The sequence below is a fragment of the Panthera onca genome, chromosome B1 (assembly GCF_046562875.1).
Source record: "Panthera onca isolate mPanOnc1 chromosome B1, mPanOnc1 haplotype 2, whole genome shotgun sequence".
In the NCBI taxonomy this organism is placed as follows: Eukaryota; Metazoa; Chordata; class Mammalia; order Carnivora; family Felidae; genus Panthera; species Panthera onca.
In genome coordinates, this window is record NC_138342.1 from 38,556,874 (window position 1) to 38,580,620 (window position 23,747).

Sequence of the window (23,747 nt, forward strand, 5' to 3'; positions counted from 1 at the left end):
ATGTATGTACCTACACTCGTTTTAAGAAAAATCTTGGTCCTCCAAACACATAGGGCCCACAATTATAAGAGATATTCTTCAAGATAGATCTGGCTATGGCTTCACAGTTGATATGCTAAAACTTAAAACTATGGATTCACATAACAACACAATTCCACAATTGGCTATACCCTTTCTGAAACTATGGCATGTTTTTTGGCTTTATAAAAATATAATAGTAGAATAGAAACAACCCATTCCAATTTTCTTAAAACAACTCATGGTAGCATACAAAGAATCTGAAATACTTTACTTACTTTAGGACATAAAATAATTTGAAATTATAATACTAGTTTAAATAGGGAAACGAAACTCAGGTATGAGTACATTTTATTCACTGGCTATATCTACACCTCTCTTTAGACTCTCAAGGGCACTGAATTTTCAAATACAGAGCTGGGTGCCTCGGGCTTTATCTTGCCACTTTTGTGTGATTTGCATTTTACTGTATTTATTAAATGTAGTTATTCACCAGCTATCATAGAAACCACATGAAAACCTCCTTTGTTGAAAATAGACTATCCCAACTTTATATTTTTTAAGACACAATTTTCAGTAGTATGATCATGTTTTGCACTGATCTTGGGAATGAAATTGATCAATAAGATATCTTTGTATATCAATACATAAATGGATGTTATTTTCTTTTAAATAAATGTATAGTAATCAGGCATATTTTCTTATATGATTTTGATTATTGCAATTGACTGCTAAAGAAAGAAACCAAAGGTCTATTTTATCAAGTATGAATCACAAATTGCCCTTTTAATCAGTGTTATTGTACAGGCAACTCTCAAAATATTCATACACTAATTACACATTTCATAGATCACAGAAGCCTGGCAGTTTTTGTCCCTTTCAGCGACTTGCCCTTTAGAAAAGTTGGCTGTTGATTAGCACCATTGTAAGAGCGGGAGATTCCGAAGCCTTCTAAACACACATCAGTCAATAAATGCTAGCTATCAATGATTCAGCAAAAGAATAAAAATCTTGATGAAAAGTGACTGAAAATATTGACCAAATGAAGATTCAGGAATTATGCATGGTTTTCGCTTATTAATTCTTGCTGAGTATTTATGCTTCCCTTGAACTCCATGAACAGGAAAAATATAAAATTTTCTGAAATTAAATTCTTTGTGATTCAATTTACTACTTGTTTTTCATATATTCCTTTCAACATTGTATTGCACTGGAGTATTTTTTAAATTTTTGCTTGATTGTAATGTAGAGGGATATTCGAATATATTCAACTACAAACTTTTTCACATTGAAATATTTCAACAGTCCTATGATACTTATAGCATAATATTACATATCATACCAAGTGATGTTCTTGCAGGTACTGCATCTTTATTGATCCAAAAAGACACCCAAGAAAGAACAACTGTCAGAATACACGGAATGTAGGTCTGAATAGTGAAATATCCCATTCGTCTGCTCAGGTCAAAAAAAATTGTCATAATAATATAATCCCCTAGAAGAAAAAAAAAAGGTTTTATTTTTGCTATTAAAATACATAAAAGCATAGGTTTGAACCAATAGATTTAAATACAAAGCCGTTTGATGCTAGCATCATTCACTGATTGGTGTTTCCTTACCAGAGATGGTGTGAGAAATTTCAGTGGAGTTCCGTAACCCTACAAATGCAAACTGATATAATCTCCAGTATTTAGGATCAGCCACTTCTACAGAAGGTTTTTTCCACTTATACTCAATTTCATTTTTAGGGTACCCATCTAGATAAAAAAATTAAAATAAACATAGAGAGTTTAGCAAGATCCAAATCTGTTACTGTTGCAATATCATTATTCAAAGACAAGTTCTTTGAAATTCATTTTTGTATGATAGGATATGTCAAATATAGAAAATACAGCATAAAATATATGTGTATAGTTTAAAATTAACCATATAATGATCCAATAATGATAATCCATGCCACTCCACTTAAATCAAAAAACAGAATCATGCTAGTTTCTTAGGGAAATTCATGTCCCCATCCCAATGTAGTAGTCCCTCACCCAACTAAATGTAACCACTAACCTGATTTCTGAAATCAGAAAATAGATGTTCTGATATGCATTTCTGAAACATATAGCTTATTTTAGGTTCTTTTTCAACTCTACTTGATTGGTGCCATACTAGATGCATTACTTTATATTTTACTTCTTTTGATGTGATATTTGTAGTAGTCATCCATGCCAATGTACGTAGCTTTAGTAAATTTCTTCCATTGTAAAGATGTACTGAAATTTGCTTATCCATTTTGCTATTGTAGATGCTTATAATGTTTCTTGTTGACTATTACTAACAGTGTTGTTTGTACCATTACCATGCATGCCTCACAAAATACAGATACACAAAATTTCCCTGGGACATATATCTATGTATGGAAGAGCTAGGTCATGGATGGCATAGAATTTCCACTTTATGAAACAGTGCCAATCTTCTATTCATAGAGAGCATACCATATATTCTCTCACTAGCCAGTGTGTGAAAATACACGTGGATCCACAGTCTCATTTAACTTGATGTGGACAGCCTATTTTTACTGGTCTCTAAGTATATTTTATTTCACATTTTCCTTACTATGAATGAAACTTCGTAATTTTTTCATATGTTTATTAGATTCTTGGGTTTCTACTTTGGAGAACTGGTTGTTCTATTACCTGTTCTTTTATTGGATTTTCTTCCCCCCCCCCTTTTTTTAGTCTGTTATCTACATACTCTGAATACTAGATTTTTGTTAGTTACTTGTGTTGAAATGTAGTTGCCTAACATAGAGGTGCATTTTTTCAAAAAATTTTTGTTTCTGACACAGGTCAGGAAAATCCACAAGGGCTTTTTAAAGTAATCAAGTGAAGGAAATTCAGGCTGAAAATTCATGTGAGGGTGGGTCTGCAATTATATCCTCTCAAGGAGTTATTTCACCCCTAGTATGCTGATTGCAGAGGCAACTGTTCTTTTAGACTTTAGTGGTTGTGTGTGTGTGTGTGTGTGTGTGTGTGTGTGTGTGTGAGAGAGAGAGAGAGAGAGAGAGAGAGTGGGTATATGGGGGAAGGGGAGGTTATTCATGTTACCCTAAGCTCCCAGCCTTTGTAACCCAGCTGTACGTACAAATTATGTTCTAATAGATCTCTAATCCACAAATCTGTCAAATTCAAAGCTCAACTTTCTGGTTTCATTTTTATTGCTTCAATTCTTTCCTGGTGATTACTCACATGTTTTTGAGAATGTTTTTAATAATATAAGTTTTAAATTGTTTTCAACAGAAGAGTTGGTCTACCATAGACCAACCAGAAAAGTTGGTCTACCGATAGAATCCACTATCAACTTTAAAAATTTCCAGAACATTATGTCATTTTGTACCAGGATCTCTTCATCGGCCATGATAAAATAGCTGTCATCTCTCCACTAACTTGTTTTAAAAATCTGTTTTCTCTTTTTTTTTTTTTTTTTCGCGTTCTGTCTTGTTTGATAGGCTCTAACCATCTTGCTTTTCCATAATCTCTATTTTTTTAATTATCATTGTTGATGCAATATAGTATATAGGAGTGTGGGTAGAAATAAAAACAGTGAGCTCATTACTTAATTACTCTAAATTTCATGATATTGACTGTTGAAATGGGGATATATTGAAATATTTTGAATATATTTGTTGTAAAACATTAGGAATAGAAAACTTAATTCTCTACTGGATCGATATGGAATACCTGAAAAAAGTTAGCTGTGATCATTATGTTTATATAGGTGATAACCAATTGGATTCACAAGGATAGAGTATTAATTTCCAACAATTAATTTCCAAATCATAGTCAAAGAGATATCACACCAAAGATGTAGTCATGGTATCCAGAGGCAAGTACAATAATTGCTACATTTTCAAATATTTTCATATCAACTAATCTTTGAATGTTGTATTCATCAAGTCTTTGGTATGATTTGGCCATTTGATTCAATAAGAAGTTAATGTTAGAAAATCAAAACAGTGAGATAGATTATAACTTTAAAAGGATATTTTAATATGACACAAATCATTAAGAAAAGTCAAGAAAATTCAATAAAAGCAACAAGAGATATTTGGGGATTTTTGTGAGTGAAGAAGCAGGATAATACTTGTGAATACATAAAATGTAGTGTGAATAGATTTTAGTATGTAATATACAAAGAAGTCAAATTTCAATAGAAGGAAAATAGCACTAGACAATTTGTGGATATAGGCAATTATATTTCTTAAAATCATTTTACATGTTTTTAAGACTTACTCATTTATATATTGTCTAGAAAAACCTTTATAAGATATATATGTAAATATGTCAGTAATTATGAAATAGAATTGATATTCATATAGAAAGGTAACAATTATTTTCTTGAAATAAAATATTTTTATATCAAAATTACTTAGTTCTAATCATTTCTCTGTATTTCAATATTTCTTTCAAATAAACATTTCTACCTTGGCTTTTCCAACTCATTAAAGTCTCAAAGATTTAGTATTCATGTAGTAAATATTATTCACAAACCAATCTTTGAAACATATTTTAAAATCCAATGTAATAAAGTTAAATCTTGCCTCAGGGAGACGAATAAAATTTGAATCAACATTTTATTCATGGGAGTATTAAAACATTTGAACACTATCTTCAGGACTACTTTATTTAATCAAAATAGGAAAAGGCACTGGGATAAAACCAAAATTTGTAAGGAATGAAATAATAAAATATACATTTACTATGCATTCATTGTCACTTTTTAATTTAAAAGCCAGAAACAAATATGTCATTTGTAATTATTTTATCTGAGAGAAGAATATAATCCCCACCTCAGAAAATTATATAAATTGCATTTATCTCACTTTATTTTACATTTTTAAATAAACAGGTCTGCGGCTAAAATTCTATGAACTTATCATGCATTTTGTCACTTACAGCTTGAAAATTCCAGCGGACAGGAATGTTCATCCATAGGAAAGTTATGAAGCTGAAGATAGCATTCTGCATTAATTGTCAATCTATTTAAATGAAAAAATAAATATTAAATAATAAGTAATTTCAAGAATTAAAAATCCTTTGTCTAATATTCAAGAATGATTTTGGCCTGTAATAGCAGTCTGTGATATATTAGAAAATAATAATAATTATAATACTTCAAAGTTTTAAATGTTAATATTGTAACATTCATAAGTGAGTATGAAAATTCTAACATTTTCCTTTCCAGCCAATTAAGCTACCACTATATACATTTCAGTAAATCTGCTTACAGTTAAAACTTTATACTTCAGGATCACAAAAACACATTGCACACACACACACACACACACACTCACACACACAATTAACTGAGAATACATGGTTATGTAAGGTGATTGTTCTCTCTTAAGTTTTCATGAACATCTTTTCACTAAGGATGATTCTTAAGATTAGGATGATCCTTGATAAGATATGTTAAGATATGTTCAAGACAACGAATTAAATAAACTTGAATCTTATATACATCAACCTTCATTTAATCCTTTCTTAAGGATGCTTTATTACATTATTGAAAATTTTATAGTAGATTGGGCTCCTAGAGAAAATCTCAACTATTTGCACCATAGGTTAAAACACATAATGTTCACACCACACCCTCTTTTGTTGCAGAGTTGGGGAGGGAAGGAGGGAGGAATCAAGAGATTTTTCTTGTTTGCTTTTCATTCCTTTCATATGCTAGTTACTCTGAGCTTTAAAAAAAGTTTCCAAAGTATACCGCTATTTTAGATTTTAGTGTATGAAAGGAACTCCATATTTCTTTCTTTGTAATACTGAAAAAGGAAAATTTATGACCTGACCAAATATTAGTATGGGAAATAAATTAAAGCAGCTATATTTTTTAAAACAGTATTACCTTAAAGTATATAAAACTCGTCCATCATTCCAAATTCGAAGCAGACGATTAGGAGTTGTTATCCAATGTGCATCAGATTTTCTTGAGTTTCTGAAGAAAGTGTCAGGAATCCAAATTTTTCCTACCATATTACTGTTAAGCATAAGCACTTTCATGGTACTATTGAATTTTAAACGACTATCAAACCAGGTTTGGGCAAAAATTATATCTATTGTGTATTCCTGAAAGATAAAAAGAAAGGTAACAACTTATAGTAAAGTCACTACTTAGACTTTTTTTAGATGTTTTCATTTTTACATTATAAAATTTCTGTAAGTGAATAGCACTGAAACTCAGTGTTTTCAAATAAGAAATATGCCATTACCTTAATTTTCATTTTTAATTATTTGCCTGAGTCATATAAGATGAAGTCCAAGATTTCTAGTAATAACTGCTTCCTAGTGCGGCTTCATAATTGTTTTGTAAATTTTATTCAAGATTTTATAATATGTAGTATATAGTCATTTAATATAAAAGCAAATTACCTCATGTCAACAATTGTATCAATTTTTGTGACATTCACATAGAGCATCGGTTAAAAAAATCACAAATAAATACAAAATCAAGATGCAAATACCAAATTACCTAAAATCCCTTACATTTTCTTTTGTCCAAAAAATTAATTACAATTATTTAGATCTGCTGTTCTCAAAATTTTCAAAGCACACACACACACCCTTATTAAGCGCTTTTAACATGCCAAGGACTGTATGTTGAGTTTTGTATGTATCATGTCATTAAATCCTTACTGCAACCCTGTGAAATAGGTACTGCTATAACCTTTATTTTTAAGTCGCATTTACTGAGCAATATAGAAGTAAAATAATTCTCCCCACATCACAGAGGTAATAAGTAAATGATAGGGAGAACTGAATCACCACAGGCTGAATCCAAAATCCACATCCACGACAACCATACATAATGGTGGTCATAGTGGAGCCTGATGGGTGCTGGTATTAGAGCACAGGCTGTGCCCATTATCAGCAAGTGACTGTAGATAAGAAATTCCAGGGTTATGAGAGAACCCTGGAGGAAGTGATTAGGTATTACCTACCTTTGTATCCTGACAAAATGTCTGCCATATTATAAGCACGAAAATTGATTTGATAAAATTAATGAATAAGAATGCGGTAATGATCGATGCTGTTGAGGAAAGTGATTATGTATGTGTACAATTTGATATTAAGAGAGACAGAAAAGAGTAAATTGAAGAATATGAAATAGTATATGAATTACTTGTTGTGGGAGAGATTGGTTCCTCACTCTCGATGTAAGGCTAGCAACTGGCCAATTTACATGGAGGGACATGTTTAGTGTAAGAAAGAGAAGTGTAATTAGGAGTTTAACCACTTGAGTGAAAATTTTTTAAAAAGGTAGAGAGAATAATAAGTACACAGACTAGGAGTTAACTTATTATTAGGAAAGTTGTATCAAATCCTAATTCCCAGCAGAATATTTATAAGTATAATTTATTTGACTAGAATATAGAGGAAATAGAATAGATAAAGGAATATAGAATAGAAAGGAAAACCTTATTTTATGTATTTTGGCGTTTTATTTTTATTTATTGAATAAATTTGACATGTAACATTGTATAATTTAAAAATTTTTTTAATGTTTATTTATTTTTGACAGAGAGAGAGAAAGACAGAGCATGAGCGAGGGAGGGGCAGAGAGAGAAGGAGGGAGACACAGAATTCGAAGCAGGCTCCAGGCTCCGAACTGCCAGCACAGAGGCCTAAGCGAGGCTCGAGCTCGCAGACCACGAGATCATGAACCAAGCCAAAGTCAGACGCTCAACTGACTGAGCCACCCAGGTGCCCCCATCATTGTTTGATTTGAAGGCATACAGCATACGTAAAGTTACTTTGATATATTTCTGTACTGTCAAAGATTGCCAATGTAGCAATATTTATCATATTACATAATTATGGTATATTATTGTCTATATTAATTATATTGTACATTTGACGTCTATGGCTTATTTACTACTTACTACAAGTTTGTACCCTTAACCACCTTAACCACCATCATCTTATCTATTCTAGATGAACAGTGTTGCAATTTGGGGAAGGCACGTACATATTAATAGTTAAAATAAAACTTTGGTTTGTGAGCATATTCATTCTAGAAGCATGCTGATAATCCAAAGCACGTGTATATCAAAACAAATTTCAAGAGCCATTGGATCAGTTGTGATCCTGTGATGTTTGACATCACGTACCACTCGTATTGCAGGACATCGCTCGTTTGTCAAGTTAAAATTTATTAGAAATGTTTTCTTGTCTTGCAGAACACTCACAGAACAAGTTACTTGCAATCCAAGGTCTTATTGTATTTAAAATCCAACAGGGGCCTAAACATTACACAGTTGAAATGTCCTTTAAAAAGGGGTTAAGAAATATAGATAAATTACTCCAGATAATTTGTCCATATAATGATGTAATATGTGATCATTCAATACTCTACCCATATATTTAGCATCTAGTATCATCTAGCATCTAGCCAGTCAATTGTTTTGCATGGATGTGAAGATTTGAAGTCCTTAGGCACAAAAACACTCGCATTATGATCTCCCCTTCACATAGTTTTGATTGCCATGAGGTTGCCAGAGAAATTTAGAGAGGGAGAGAGGACTGAGATTTAGTTTTTTCCAACTGAGTATGGAATGGCACAGGATCAAATTGTACTGTGGAATATAGGCTGAGGTTTCTTTGCCAACCAAGTACTTCCATAGCCACAAACTTGCTGATGTTCACAACTCAAGCTGAGTTGTAACGCAAGACATATCTCATAATACATAATACTGAAGTATATTTACTCTGTAGATGCTTAATCAACTCACTAAGGAATATTAATGGATTAGGCATGCATTATTGGGGGTGGGTGGCGAAAATGGGCCCTTCCAGACAATATCGGTGGTACTTTCTCCCTAAATCTTGTGGAAAATCCGTGGCCAGCTTTACAACAGTTATCTTTAACCCCTATTCTGACCTCCTGCTTCTCAGGCCAGATGTCTTTTCTTTAGAATAAATTATGATTTATCGAAGCAGCCACTTCGACTGACACAAATAATTAACCACTCAGAGTCTAACAGTGTAACTTGTGTTAATGACATGGTTTCTGGTTTTAATAGCAAATGCAAATAGAAGAATGCTCATGTCTCTTCTCTGGTGGATCCGAAAAAAAGTATTTAATAACATTATGTGCCAGAATTATTTTGTATTTTTGTATGGAATCAAACAGTATTAACTGCTTAAGATAATGGATAAGGCTTACATTCCTGCCAGGATTATGGCTTCGCAAAGCTCCAACATTGGTTGGTAAAGGGGACATCATGCTACCTGTTATATACTTGGCTGCAGTATTCCTAACTAACAGGGCATTAAAGGCTGCACTTGAGAAGTAACATGTCTAGGGGTGGGATTTAGCAAGCAGCTGAAAACCCTGCTTAGCAGCTGACAGGATCTTCTTTAGAATACCTGTTGATAAAACTGCTAATTGCCATTGAAAGAGTTATGATTTCTAAAGAGTAAACTCTCCCAGGAGAGAGTCTTGGGGGAAATGGGAAAATTTTTCTACTCATAATTACTCCCTCAAGCGAGGACCAAGAAGAGAAAGATACAGAGCATATGTCTTGATAATCCAACCTTCCTAAACCCATTGCAGATGCTAATACTTTCAAGCTCTTTTAAACTGCTAATCCTTAATAAGTGCCTCACTGAGATAAGAAGGTCATTAAAGTTTCTGCTACTTTATATGTAATCGAAAAATCCAATTTCGTTTACTCATTTGTATTAGTATAACTTCCAGAAAGTGATCAAACTGTGTTATTGTTCTTCATGTTCTTATTTAGAAGCTATAATTAACTGGATAATAAATAAGTAAAAAAAAAAAAAAAAAAAAAAACAACAAACCATGAAAAGGAAGGTCCATTCACTCAAGACAAGTACAATAGCTTCTAGAATAAACAATTTGAAATAAGGCACAGTACATTTAACATTTGAGATCCAATGTACATTATGAGACTTACTTTTTTCCTTGCAAGTTAGCTGAGAAAACAGCATTCATGAATAAAGGCGAAGAAGTGAGTCATTTTATTTTTAACTCAATCGAATCAAAACATAGTTGATGAAAGTATATGCCTTGTAGTCTTCTTACCACGTGGTCAGACTTGCAGTTATGCACTGTGTCTCACAATTAAAAGTACTAGTTTTCAATACTATTGTCCTAGTAATGGAAGAAACTTCACACAAAATGCAGACCTACGTAACTAATGTAGGTGTATAATTTCATCATGAAGTTTGTTTGATCCTGATCTGGTCTTCACACCTTGGCATTAATCTCCCTAAACCATCTATTCCCGTGGTCAAAATAGTAGTATACTGGGCCAAATAATGGTTATCAATATATTAGATGTGAAGGCTACAGACATGTAGACAAAAGGTACAGGCATAGCTAATCCACAGGACAAATAGCTTTAGTGGTAAAAGTTCATAGGTAGCTGCTCCACTTTGCTCAGTTATTATAAAAACACCAGTCCTTAATACTATCACAATATGGTTAAGTATAAAGCTTGGTGCTATTCTATTTTTCAACTAGAAAAAGAGATAAGGAACAAAGAGGATATGTCATGATAAATCATTGAAGTCATCCAGAAATATACTGAGAGAGAATCAAAAAGTAGACATGAATCCTGGGTTCTGTTACCAACCCTTTGGGCTCTTATTTTTATGACTCTAAATGTAGATTTTCAAAAGAACATAACATCATGTGCATTCACCGATTAACTTTTTAAAAATATTTTTCAGTGATTAAGTTACTTCTATATTGTTCTGGGTTTACAAAGATGAAAATAGAGCCTTCCTGTTATGAATATACTATACACAAAAAATAAAAAATTAGAAATTAATAAAACTTAGGAAACGTACAGATAAAGAGAAATGGAGACAGTAGAGGTGATTTTCAGCTAGGGAAATTTGAGGAAGACTTCATGACAAAAGTAGTATTTTACCCAAACACTGAAGGATATATGAACATTCAGATACATGCTGGGGTCGAATAATAGAAGTGGGGAGGAAGTAAAGAGGTAGTAAAGTATAGGGCATAATGGGGGAAAAAATTTAAGTCATATACAATGAAAAAAGTAGTGTATTTTGTGTCCATCAGGAAATGTGCATACCTCAGACACACAGAAAATTCTACATCTGTAAGAGTTTTTGACAACAATTACCAATAATTGACTTGGAACCTAGACACCACTCCATCCCTATGTACTACTGAACTGAGTGTTATAAACTGAAAGCCCTAATACTCCCTGTGTTAATTTTATGCATCATGCTTAATCATACATTTCCTGCTAAATATTTATTCTATAATATTCGATGTACAATTTCAAAGAGTAAGACATCAATCTTAATATGATCACAGACAGCTAAACCCTACAAAGGATACAAATAAAACAAAATTCCCACTCCTTAAAAAATGTATAATATACACTAGTAAAGAAAGAGTTAGATTCTAGATGTATATAATAAATAACCAATAATCTGGCATGGGAAAGATCCTTACAACCCTTATGAACCTGTTTCAGTCAGGGTTCTCCAGAGAAACAGACCCCTTAAGATGGATGGATGGGTCAATGGATGGTTGGACAGACAGAGAGATAGCCAGAAAGGATCGATAGATTTACTTAAAGGTAGTAACTGATGAAATTCTGGGGTCTTTCAAGGCAAAAACTGGCAAAGCAGGCCAGCAGCCTGAAGAAACAGAGAAGAGTTGATGTTTCAGTCTTGACTCAGAGTCAGCCTGATGGCAGAATCTCTTCTTCCTTGAAGGACCTCAGTCCTTTCTCCTTAAAGCCTTATCTGATTGAATGAAGCCCATCCACGTTACAAAGCATGAGTTGACTTACCCAAAGTCTACTAATCTCAGTGTCAGTCACATCTAAAAGGTACCTTCACAGCAACATCTAGACAAATATCTGGGTACTATACAATAGCCAACATGACACATAAAATAGACCATCGTTATACAGTTATAGCAGTAGGAGTGGGATATTCATGGATTCAGGAGGCTTTAACAAAAATTATGCATGTGTTTATTTGCTAGATAAATTACAATAACTAGTTTTTGTGGTAGGAAGAATCACATTTCCTCAACTCATGTTTTCTATATAAATCTACACTCTCCTTTTTGTCCCATCTTTTACTCACTCTACCTCTCAGAGAAGTTTGTTCCATATTTCTTAACTGACTAAATTGGATATATTAAAAATCATTTATTAATAAGTTCTAATCTCTTTTTCATGTGCTGCACCCTGAACTTGATCTGAATGAAATGTCTCAAAATCTTACCGGAAGGTGGGAGTCAGGTAGGTGCACAGGAGTGCCGTCAAAGCGATTTGAGTCTCACCTTCCCAACCCTATTCTACAGCCCCATTTTAATTACTAGTAGGAGAAATTTGGGGTTTTTTTTTGTTGTTTATTTTATCTCCATTTGCCTGTCTTCTATGAATATTTGTCAGTAGATTCAGAATCCATGCAGAGGGATAAAAATGGGAGAATTATTTATTGGTCCTTTCAAACACAAAATATGCTCCAGAAAATATAGATTACCATTTTTTTCCATACAGATATTCATTTGTTAAGTTTTCAGATTCAATTTTGGTACTGCATAAAGATAATGAAATTTGAAATTCTAGTGTTCAACTGGAGGTCTCCCAAAATAAGATACATGATTATTTGCAGAGTAATTCCAAAATGTTACCTACATTAAGGTCACTGCATGGGATCAAACATACAATATTGCCTATTCCCTGCAACATTCATAGGAGGATAAGAAGTATGGACTGTCCTCTTCCAGGGCATCTACTGGTAGGCCAAGAAAAGTTCTGGACATGTCAATATCTCCTTCTATCAGAACACCATGAGCAATCCATTACTTCAGATCTTTAAACAATAAGGTCCCCTAAACATTTATAAATTTGTGAATTCAACCTTCCATAGTTATGCATGTCTTGTGAAATTCTATCAAAATTATGAGCAACTGATACCAAATATCACATGGAAGGACAATTTCTTGAAAAAATTCTAGGAACTTCCCCAATGCATAGGCATCAAAACGATGTTGAACATCACCACGTTTTTCTGAGATGGATATAAAAGAGGAACAGACATGTCTGCCACACAGGGAGCTGAAGTGAGATACAAAGACAATCTGGAAGGCAAAAGAAAGACTCTCCAGATTCACTGTAGCACTGCATCGAGCACCAAAACAGAAACATAAATGGCTGGAGAAAAAGCAGCCAAGTGAGGAATCTGATATATAGTCAAGAGAAACCCAAATTATTTTCAGTATGCATTATTGGACTATTCTGAACCCATGAGGTGAGACTGCATTTAAAAAGGGGCAATTTGGTGTAGTGATTGTGGGGTGAATGGCACTTTGGGGAAGACTTCTAGGGCTTGAATTCTGAATATAACAATGTTTAGTTGACCTTAAGTAAATTTCTCAGCTTTTTCTTTTCTTTTTTTTTTCTTTTCTTTCTTTTTTCTTTTTTGCTTGTTTGTTTGAGAGAGAGGAAGCGTGTGTGTGTGTGTGTGTGTGTGTGTGTGTGTGTGTGCACGTGTGTGAGCTGGGGCAGGGGGCAGAAGGAGAGAGAGAGAATCTCAATCAACCTCCACACCCAGGGCCCAGCCTAACGCAGGGCTCACTCTCACATTCATGAGATCATGACTCCAGCCAAAATCAGGAGTTAGATGCATTTAATTGACTGAGCCATCCAGGTACTCCAAATTTCTCAGCTCTTTATGGCTCTCTTTCTTCCTCTTGAATTGGGATAATACAGAGTTTAGTACATAAGGTTCTTGCTAATATTTAATGTAAATTACTTAAAACAATGATTTCACACACGGTAAGCATACTATAATATTATGGTCATGATAATAAAGGAAAGACTTCATAGCATTTTTATTTTTTAAAAGTTTATTTATTTATTTTGAGAGAGAAAGAGGCAGAGAGAGGGAGAGAGAGAATCCCAAGTAGGCTCCACACCATCAGTGCAGAGCCTGATGCAGGGCTCAAACTCACAGAACTGTGAGCTCATGACCTGAGCAGAAACTGAGATTTGGATGCTTAACCAACTGAGCCACCCAGGCACCCTCTTCTTAGCATTTTTAAAAGGGGGCAACAGGGCTTTTGCAAACATTCCAATTTACAGGGATTATAAGACACAGCCATGCAATGCCTCCTCTGGAAGATGTGAACATTTTATAGACATAGTTTTATTTTTGAAGAAATTTCTTCATGTATAGAGACTGCCAGTTCTAATACCAATATTCCAAGTCGTAAAAATTCTCTAGCTTCTGGAAAGCTAATTTATTCTAAATATTCATATTATTAGTTCATTTGCAGAATTTGAATCAGTTAATCAGTTTCTGTTTCATGAAACATCTGGCCCACTCAAAACTTGGGACACCATTTGAGTTGTTTTTTTCCTATTTCAGTGGCCACTCTTTCTCAGTCTCCTTTGCTAGTCCCTCTACATCTTTAATCTGCCTGAGCAATGCCGTGCCCTAGTTTAGCACTCTGTTCCCTTCTCTTTACTCCCAAGGTCTCATCCAATCTCGTGACTATAAGTATCACGTATATCGCCTGAAAATTGCAAAAGCTACATTCCATATACAGCTGCTTCCCCTGAAATCCCAACGTGTATGTGTAACTGCCTCCTTAACATTTTCATCTGGATTAGTTAATAGACACCTCATGTTTAAAGTTTCAAAACAGAACTCTTGATCTCCATTATCCTACAAAACAAAACAAAAAATCTTGTATCTTTTCTCCATCTCATCAAGTGACAACTTTATCCTTCTGAGTTAAAGTAAAAAAAATCTTGGAGTTATACTTGACTCCTCTTTTTCTCTAAAACTCCACATCTGGTCTATCAAAATACCCTGGAATCACCATTTTCAAATTACTTCCAGGATCTGGTAACTTCTGATTTGCTTCACCATCAACTTTTTCCTTAATTATTGCAATTACTTGTAACTAATTTCCCTGCTTCCACAACTGTTCTCTTATACTTAGTCCTTCATTCAGAAGGATAGTGGTCTCACTGAAAACATTAAGTCATATCATTATCACTCCTGTGGATCAACACTTTTCTATCACATTCTCACACTCATTCAGACAAAAAAAAAATACGCTACAACCTTTAAATGTATTTAGAATTCCAGATGATCTGAACCCTAATTACAACAACTTCTCCTACCTCTTTTAACCTTCTTAATTTTACTACGAACACTACTGTTCTCCTTGGTGTTCCATGCACATCTCAGAGCCTTTACTCCTGCTATTGCCTCTGACAAAGCACTCTCCAGATATCTGCATGACTTTCTCCTTGAACACTGTTGATTTCTATTCAAATGTCACCTAATGAGTGATGTTTCCCTTGTATACTGCGTACACTAAAACCTTCCCACCATCCTGACCCTCTCTACCGAGTGCTTTGCTTCACTTCTCTATATTTTATTAATTATCACTTAATATGTTATATATTTACTTATTTTATAGTGTTGCCCCAACTAGAATGTAAGCTCCATGAGGACAAAGGGTGTTTGATTATCCAATACTATAACCTAAATTCTTGTTTAGCATGCATTCTTCTTGTATTTTTTTTTATTTTTTAATTGAAGTACAGTTGACACACAATAGTACACTAATTGCAAGCATACCACATAATGATTTAACGCCTGTATATGATTTGCTATGCTCAACACAAGTGTAGCTACCTTCTGTCACCATGCAATGCTATTACAATACCATTGACTATATTCCCTATGTAGTACCTTTTATTCCCATGTCATATTCATTCCAAAACTGGAAGACTATATCTCCCACTCCACTTTACTCATTTTGTCCAACCTCTATATACCTCCCACCCTTGTGCATTGTTGGCAAGAATCTAAATTGGTATAGCCACTGTAGAAATAATATGGAGCTTCTTCAAAAAATTAAAAATAGATATACCATATGATCTCATAATTCCACCCCTAGGTATTTACCCAAAGAAAATGAAAACACTAATTTGAAAAGACATATGCACCTCTATGCTTATTGCAGCATTATTTACAATAGCCAAGATATACAAGCAGCTTGTGTCATTGAATGATGAATGAAGATGTCATATGTATATATATATATGTATACACACACATACACACACACACACACACACACACACACACACACACTATGGAATGCTACCTAGCCATATACAAAGGATGAAATCTTGCTATTTGTGACAATATGGGTGGGACTAAAAAGTATACTAAGTGAAATAAGCCAGACAGAGAAAGACAAAATACCATATGATTTCACTTAGATGTGGACTCTAAAAAACAAAACAAATGAATAAACAAACAATAAAAAGCAGAATCAGACCTGTAAACTCAAAGCTGAAAAATAGCATCTGGCATATAAAAGACAATAAATAGTTGTTTATGGAATAAATGGAATATATATATATACATATGTATATATGTATATGTATGTATATATATGGAATATATATATATAAATGGAATATTTATATATATATAAATGGAATATATATATACATATGTATATGTGTATATGTATGTGTGTGTGTGTATATATATATATATATATATATATATATATATATGTATCCTCCCTGGTGTCTACAATGCATTTGAATTAATCTTCAAGAATTAGGCCAAAATCTCATAAATTCATGGATAAGTTCATAGTTACAGGTCTATGATCTAAACTAAAGTCATACAAATATAGGTCAACATGTGAGAGAAGGTTATATTCTAAATGGGAAACCTAGAAATACATATCATGACATCTGGAAAGAAATAATCATCTCGGGTACTCTTAAAAGCATGGTAGGGGCACCTGGATGGCTCAGTAGGTTAAGTGTCCAATTTTGGCTCAGGTCATGATCTCACAGCTCATGAGTTTGAGCCCTGCATCAGGCTCTCTGTTCTTTGCTGTCAGTGCTTAGCCTGCTTTGAATCCTGTGTCTCACTCTCTCTCTGCCCCTCACGCCCCCCCCCCCCCACACACACACTTTCTCTCTCCCTCTCTCTCTTTCTCTCTCAAAAATAAACATTTAAAAGCATGGTAAGGAATTCCCTGCAACAGAGGATTGGAATTCAAATGAGGGCTCTGCTTCCTAGAGAAGCCCTATCACCAATGAACCATCTGTTTTCCATCTACATGTGCAAAATGCCATTGATTGGTTCAATGCTAGATGGCTAGATTTTTTGTCTGTGGTCTGAGTGTGACAAGTATTCCTGCATCTGTAACTACACTGTATTAAAAATATATTCGTTAACAATAGTATACTTGAAATTTGTTAAGAAGATAGGTTTTGTTTTAAGTTTATTCATTTATTTTGAGAGAGTGAGAGAGTGAGCACAAGATGGGAAGGGGGAGAGATAAAAGGGGAGAGAGAATCCCAAGCAGGCTACAGGCGATCAATGCAGAGCCTGACGTGGGGCTCAATCTCAGGAATTCTGAGATCATGACCTAAGCCCAAATCAAGAGATGAACATTTAACTGACTGAGCCACCCAGACAACCCAAGAGGATAGATCTCTCTCTTTTTTTAAGTTTATTTATTTATTTTGAGAGAGACAGAGACAGTGCAAGTGGGGCAGTGGCAGAGAGAGAGACTGAAGATTGCAAGCAGGCCCTCTGCTGCCAGTGTAGGAGCCCCACATAGGGGTTCAACTCATGAAACTGTGAGATCATGACCTGAGCTGAAACCAAGAATTAGACACTTATAATGGACTGAGCCACCCTGGTGCCCCAAAAGGATAGATCTTAAATGCTCTCAACACGTACACACACACAGAGAGAGAAAAGGAAAGAGTAAAGGAAAAAGAAAAAGAAGAAAGAGAAGGAGAAGGAGAAGGAGAAGGAGAAGGAGAAGGAAAAGGAAAAGGAAAAGGAAAAGGAAAAGGAAAAGGAAAAGGAAAAGAAAAAGAAAAAAAAGGAAAAGGAAAAGGAAAAAAAGAAAAAGAAAAAAAGTAACTCTGAGGTGATGGATATGTCAATTAGCTTGATTATGCTGATCACTTCACAAGGTATATATATATCAAAACACCAAGTGGTGCACCTTAAATATATACATTTTTGTCAATTACACCTCAATAAAGCTGAAAAAAGCATTTCTTGCTGTAAGAATTATTCTTCCTATCTAAGCAAGATGGAATACTGTATTTAGAAAGAATCTACATGTCTCATGTCTTAAATTATTTATATTAATTACCACTTTACAGATTATTTCCATTGTCCATAGTCTTAATGCAGAAAATGAATTTTCTGACACTGTCGTATGCTGCTAGAATGGCATTGTGTGTACTGTTTTAGAAGCACTGACTTCCAGTGTTTACCTCCATAGTTTGGGTATAATTGTGCATATCACAAAGCTGAGTGTTATTAGAAAATCCAAGGCTTAGCACATAATTTGCAGAATTCCCATTATAGAAATTTGCCATAATTTCCATTTTAGCAAAACATCAAATGTCAAGACATTTATACAAGTTTTTCTCCTTTCACATTTTAATTAAATTGTAGAGCAATTGATGTTAGTTCATATTCACTGCCAATTTAAGACCTAAAGCTTTAGTATTTTATTAAAATCCTTTCCACTAAAAAATGAACAAATAACACATTGAATAAGAGATAAGGCATTTCTTTTAATTATATGCACAATTTTAAATACATGTTAGATAACAGAATGGATACTGATACTGAAAGGGTATATTGCAGTGAGAAGTCGTTGTAAAGAACACCGGCTGGATGGAATCAGGAAATTATACTATAGTCCCAAAGCTGTGACTTTCTAGAATATAATGCTGACCAAGTCATTTATTCTGTCTCACTGGAAAAATGAGGGCACAAGGCAAGATCATTATTACAATCTTTCTGAGCTCTAAAGTCCAGTGATCACAAGAACATTGTTGATCATGAGAGTGTTATAAAATGTTAGAAATTAACTTTAAAATTTTTAAACACAAGCTAGGATAAAGACTGAAATGGACATGTCTTCTTTCAATGACCCTTCCTCCCATAAAAATAGTTCTGTAGGTGTTTTTGTTACTTTCATTTAATCCCATTTAATTTCTGATTGTTGGATATGGCTTCAGGCTGTGGCTGCCAAACCTGGTTGACTAGAAGTCTTTGAAGAACACTTCAAATTTCTGATTCCAGATCCCTGTCATGAATTACTTAACCAAAGTCTCTTGGAACAATGGCTGAGAATTTGGATTTTTCTTTAAAAAATGTATTTATATACAGTTTGGGTAATACAGGGTTGGAAAATATTGACAAGATTCTAGCCCTTCCTCAATGCATTTCTATACTATATTGATTAGGCTTTTGCATAGGGAAGAAAAAAGTAGAAGAAAATAAGAAAATGAAAGAAAGAGAGACACCCTTGCTATACAGAATAATAGATCTTTAATTGCAGAAGCTGAGGATATTTGGACACATTTTGGAGTTGATAGCTACAAATGGGAAGATTTGTGTAGTTTTCTCTCAAACTGAACTATGTAGACTGCCATCTTTCTAAATACAAGCTCCCTTTATTAAACAGCATAGCAGAACTTGTGTGTGTGTGTATTTAAGAGAAGTATGGTTTTTAACATTCAACTAAAATATGTACATCTACACAATTTTAGAAAGTAATCTTCTAAAATGAGGAAATAGTAACCCCTTGAAGTTAACACAGGCCACGCTAAAGTACCACTACATGTACAAAACTGCCTTTTCCTAGACGTTTATTGTTTGGTTATGTTTTTATATTATTAGCAAAGCATTAACACATATCACTGTCCTCCTATAAATACATTTTATATTGAGATACAAAACAATGTTTTTCAAGTGGTTGCCTGTTAACTTTGGGTTCAGTATTGAAAGCCCTTGGTAGGTACCAAATAACCCAAATAATTCAGTTTTAAACAAAGGGGTGAAAAAAGGAGGAATCCAGAGGTATGTTTGAATCTACCATAACAAATGAAAAATGCCTTAGAGCAGCTGGGAAGAAGAAAGCAAGGCCAAAACCAGCTTTTAATCACATGTGTGAAAGTCACAAGTTGAAACATACTATCTAGACCCTCCTTCTGCCAGAACTTTCCCTCTTAAAGCCTAGCTTGAGGCCAGAACTACCAAGAAGTACAGGCACATTCTACAACATTCTGTATTTACTAATTCATAAAGGACTCAAATTGTAACTAGCCCAGAGTCTCTACCATGAGGCATATCATTAGAAAAGAATTCAAAATATGCACCTCCTTAATCACAATAAAGTGGGAACATTCCAAATGTTAAATAATGGATTATTAATATATTATGGCACAAATACATTCCCAAATATTATGCGACATTTAATGGTATTAAAAAAAAATAATTAATGGAATAACAGTCATGATATAATAAATGCAAATATACAAAGTTATAAAACAATATATATAATATTGTAGCATTTGGTAATACTATGTACATAAAGCCCCCTTGCTCTGTGCTCCTCCCCTGCTCTCTCTCTCTCTCTCTCTCTCAAAAATAAATAAATAACAATAAACAAATACATACACACATACATACATAAATAGTATAAGGTCACCATTTGTAACTTAAATACATATGGGTTCATACACAGCATTCTTTTGGGTACTCCCCCTTCTGTATTGATCTGATTTGCATTTTTTAGCCATCTTCTCCATTAGGATTTATGCTTCTCTGAAGGAAGACGGTCTTATCTTTTATAACTTAGTAGCCAATGCACCAACTGGCATAATACAGGCAGGAAATAAATGCATGATAAACAAAACCACAAAATAAAAATGAAAATGTATTTGTTTACATCAAATAATATTATTTTAATAACTTTTAGATATTCAGCTATTAATTTAATTTCTTAATCTTAGAGCTTTAACTTCTTACTTATGGGGCAAATGAGAACACTGGATCAAAGAAGCATAAAGATGAGAATAACATTTGTTCGTTTATAATTTTATATTTACTAGTGTTCAATCAAAAAGTTCCTAAATTTTATATTGTTTTTAAGACAAAGCTTATGAAAATAAATAGATTTTTAGACTAACAAATGCCAAAAAATTAACATAATATGCAGAAGTTAAAAAATTAAAACCATGGAAACAAGCCTTAAAATATCATACAAACCAAACAAATAAACTTAAAATTGTTAAATATACATATATTTCTTCAAGTACGTTAGTTTGTCATGGCCAAAAAAAGAAAAACCCTTTTTCTTCCTCTCCATTAGCATATCCAAGTCAATTATCCAGATACAAATATATATATATATATATATATATATATATATATATATTGTTTCTATGCCTTTGTTGTTTCAGTTTCATAATTCCTCAACTTAATGTACTTGGCAAGGAGTGACTAATTCCTGTTAATATAGCAAAAGGAATAAACAGGGTTTCTTTGATATGTTGAAGCTATGCCTAAAGCATTATCTCCTGGAATCTAGAAGCAACAGGGACAAAAGAGAGGGAATGAGAGAGAGAGAAGGAGAGAAATCAGTTGAATATTAGCACCAATTGCATGAAACATACTGAAGAAATATATTCCTTGCAGTGGAAGAAATTCTTCAAGAAAAAGCTCTATCTGAGCACCAGCTTTCTCAATATATTTAGAATGTTTAGACACAAGTTATATGCATGGGGAGTTTATTATCAAAAATGAGTCTGATAAGATAAAGTAATGAAAGACTTAAAAGTTAGCTCTCACCATTTTCACATAGATTATTAACTATAATCCCTAACTCCTCAACCCCCCCCCCCCCCATACACACATTTGATACTTGGCTGTTCCACTTAAATGAGTAAAACAAAATTTGATTGCTGGGAAAATCCCTTATTTCTGGTCCATAATGAATCATGTTTATTACTTTTGTGGTTCCACATATACTTTTGTTTAAGAGTATTTTTTTTCTTTTATGGGGAACATTTGGATTTTCCTTTTCTGGTAAAAGGAGTCTGTAAGGGAGCATTATTTTTAAATATGTCTATACTGATCAGAAAGAAAGCATCCTGATTCTTGCTAAGTTCACTCAACTCTGTTTGTGTCCTGCTCACCCCCTTGTAGTCATCTCCAGCAGGTAGTTATTTTGCAATCCAGTCTGGCTGGCGCTCTAGCTACTTTCTAACTCACACTCCTCAGGATGGGTGCCCTTACTCCTCCGCTCTGTCTCCATTACCAAGACGAATCGCCATTTAATGCAGGAAGAATCTATTCAGCTTCAGCTCTATATCCTAAGACTGTGTGATGTACTACTCTGGCAGTTAGAATGATATAAAGTAAGTTTTTCACACATGAACTAGGACCTCATTCTTTACATATATATTTTTTTTAAGTTTTTATTTAAATTCGGTTCAGTTTGTTCTCTGTAGTTAAGAGTCTGTTTCTTGCTTTGTCTTCCTCTTCTTTTTTTCCTTTGCTCATTTGTTTTGTTCTCGAATTCCACATGCAAGTGAAATCATGTGATATTTCTCTTTCTCTGACTGACTTATTTTTCTTAGCCTTAAGGCCCTACCCTCTAGGTCCATCCATGTTGAGTCTGTTTCTCTGGCCCAGGGCATCAAAATACCAATCTCGGTTATATCTCTTAATATTGAACTATATAAGGATGCACCAGTTTCTATAAGTAAAGTCACATCCAAAGTATACCTGTAATTTTCTTTCCTTTTTTTTTTTTTTTGCCTCAGAAATATTTGGAAAGTTTTATTTAAATGGTTTGTGTTCCCTTTTAACCAACACCAAAAAGAGAAAATAAGTTACTGCCATTCCAAACACGAGTGTCGCTTCAGAGAGGAGTGGGCATGGATGTTAAGAGCTGGGCAGTGCCTGCTTCTCCAGGCTGCTCTTCCCAGACGTGCCACTCTGGGGTTGGATGGCCAGTCCCAGGAGTTCACTCATTCCTGGGCCTTGGAAAGTGAGGGAGCAAACTGCCCATCCTGCAGAGAAGGATTTTCTCTCCCCTGTAGGTTGGGACATGAGTATGGTGAGACCTGGTGGTTCTAGAGGTGAGGGGAGTGGAAAGGTCAGATCCGAAATGTTCCATGGAATCTCCAGGGCTTCCAGGTCTGGAGAAATATGTTTGCTAGGAAAATAAGATGCTTTGAGAATTTCTGCAGTCTGTATTCTCTGACTACCCAAGAGAAACCTACTCTGTTGGTCAAAGGGGCAGCAGGGAGGGAGGGGAGCAAAGGCTGGAGGCCAGGAACTGGTCTGGCCCCAGTGAAAAATTCCAGAGGAGAGTGAGGCAGGCAGCAGTCTTTGGTTTCCTGGGTCCTCTTCCTGGCAGCTGTAGAGGCTGTGAAGGCTCCTGCCTACCTGGTCCTTGAGGTGTGGACTCCCAGGCAGTGGGCAGCACTGAGAGAGGAAGACTGGCCATCTGTCACAGGCTGGTGGGGGCCCAGGCCCTAGGCCCTCAAAATAAAATGCCCAGGGGAGCAGGGCCAGCAGAAGGAGCAGGAGGCTTGGAGAGGATCTGCTTCTCCAGCTGGCCAAAGCACAGTGGTCGTGGTTGTTACCGACACAGGCCACATAAACCATTGTATGGGGAAAGTAGTTCTGCTTATGATTGCCATGCAGCAGGTGGGGCCCTTGGCGAAGACCGCTACATCTTCCCTGCCATGGGTCTAAGGGCACAGGGGCACGGCAGATTGAGCCTGGTGTTTGTTGTGAGTATAATCCACTATGGAAACATTCTCTTAC

The 23,747-nt window shown here is 34.6% G+C and overlaps 1 protein-coding gene across 1 annotated transcript in view; it reads right to left on the reverse strand.

Annotated features, from left to right (window-relative positions):
• GABRG1 (gamma-aminobutyric acid type A receptor subunit gamma1) overlaps window positions 1-23,747 on the reverse strand; it is a 70,733-nt gene that overhangs the window by 18,375 nt on the left and 28,611 nt on the right. The window contains exons 4-7 of the mRNA XM_060655130.3: window positions 5,920-6,140; window positions 4,965-5,047; window positions 1,638-1,775; window positions 1,361-1,513 (exon numbers count right to left, since the gene is read on the reverse strand). Coding sequence (XP_060511113.1) covers window positions 1,361-1,513; window positions 1,638-1,775; window positions 4,965-5,047; window positions 5,920-6,140 — 595 coding nt within the window. The remainder of the gene's footprint in view (window positions 1-1,360; window positions 1,514-1,637; window positions 1,776-4,964; window positions 5,048-5,919; window positions 6,141-23,747) is intronic.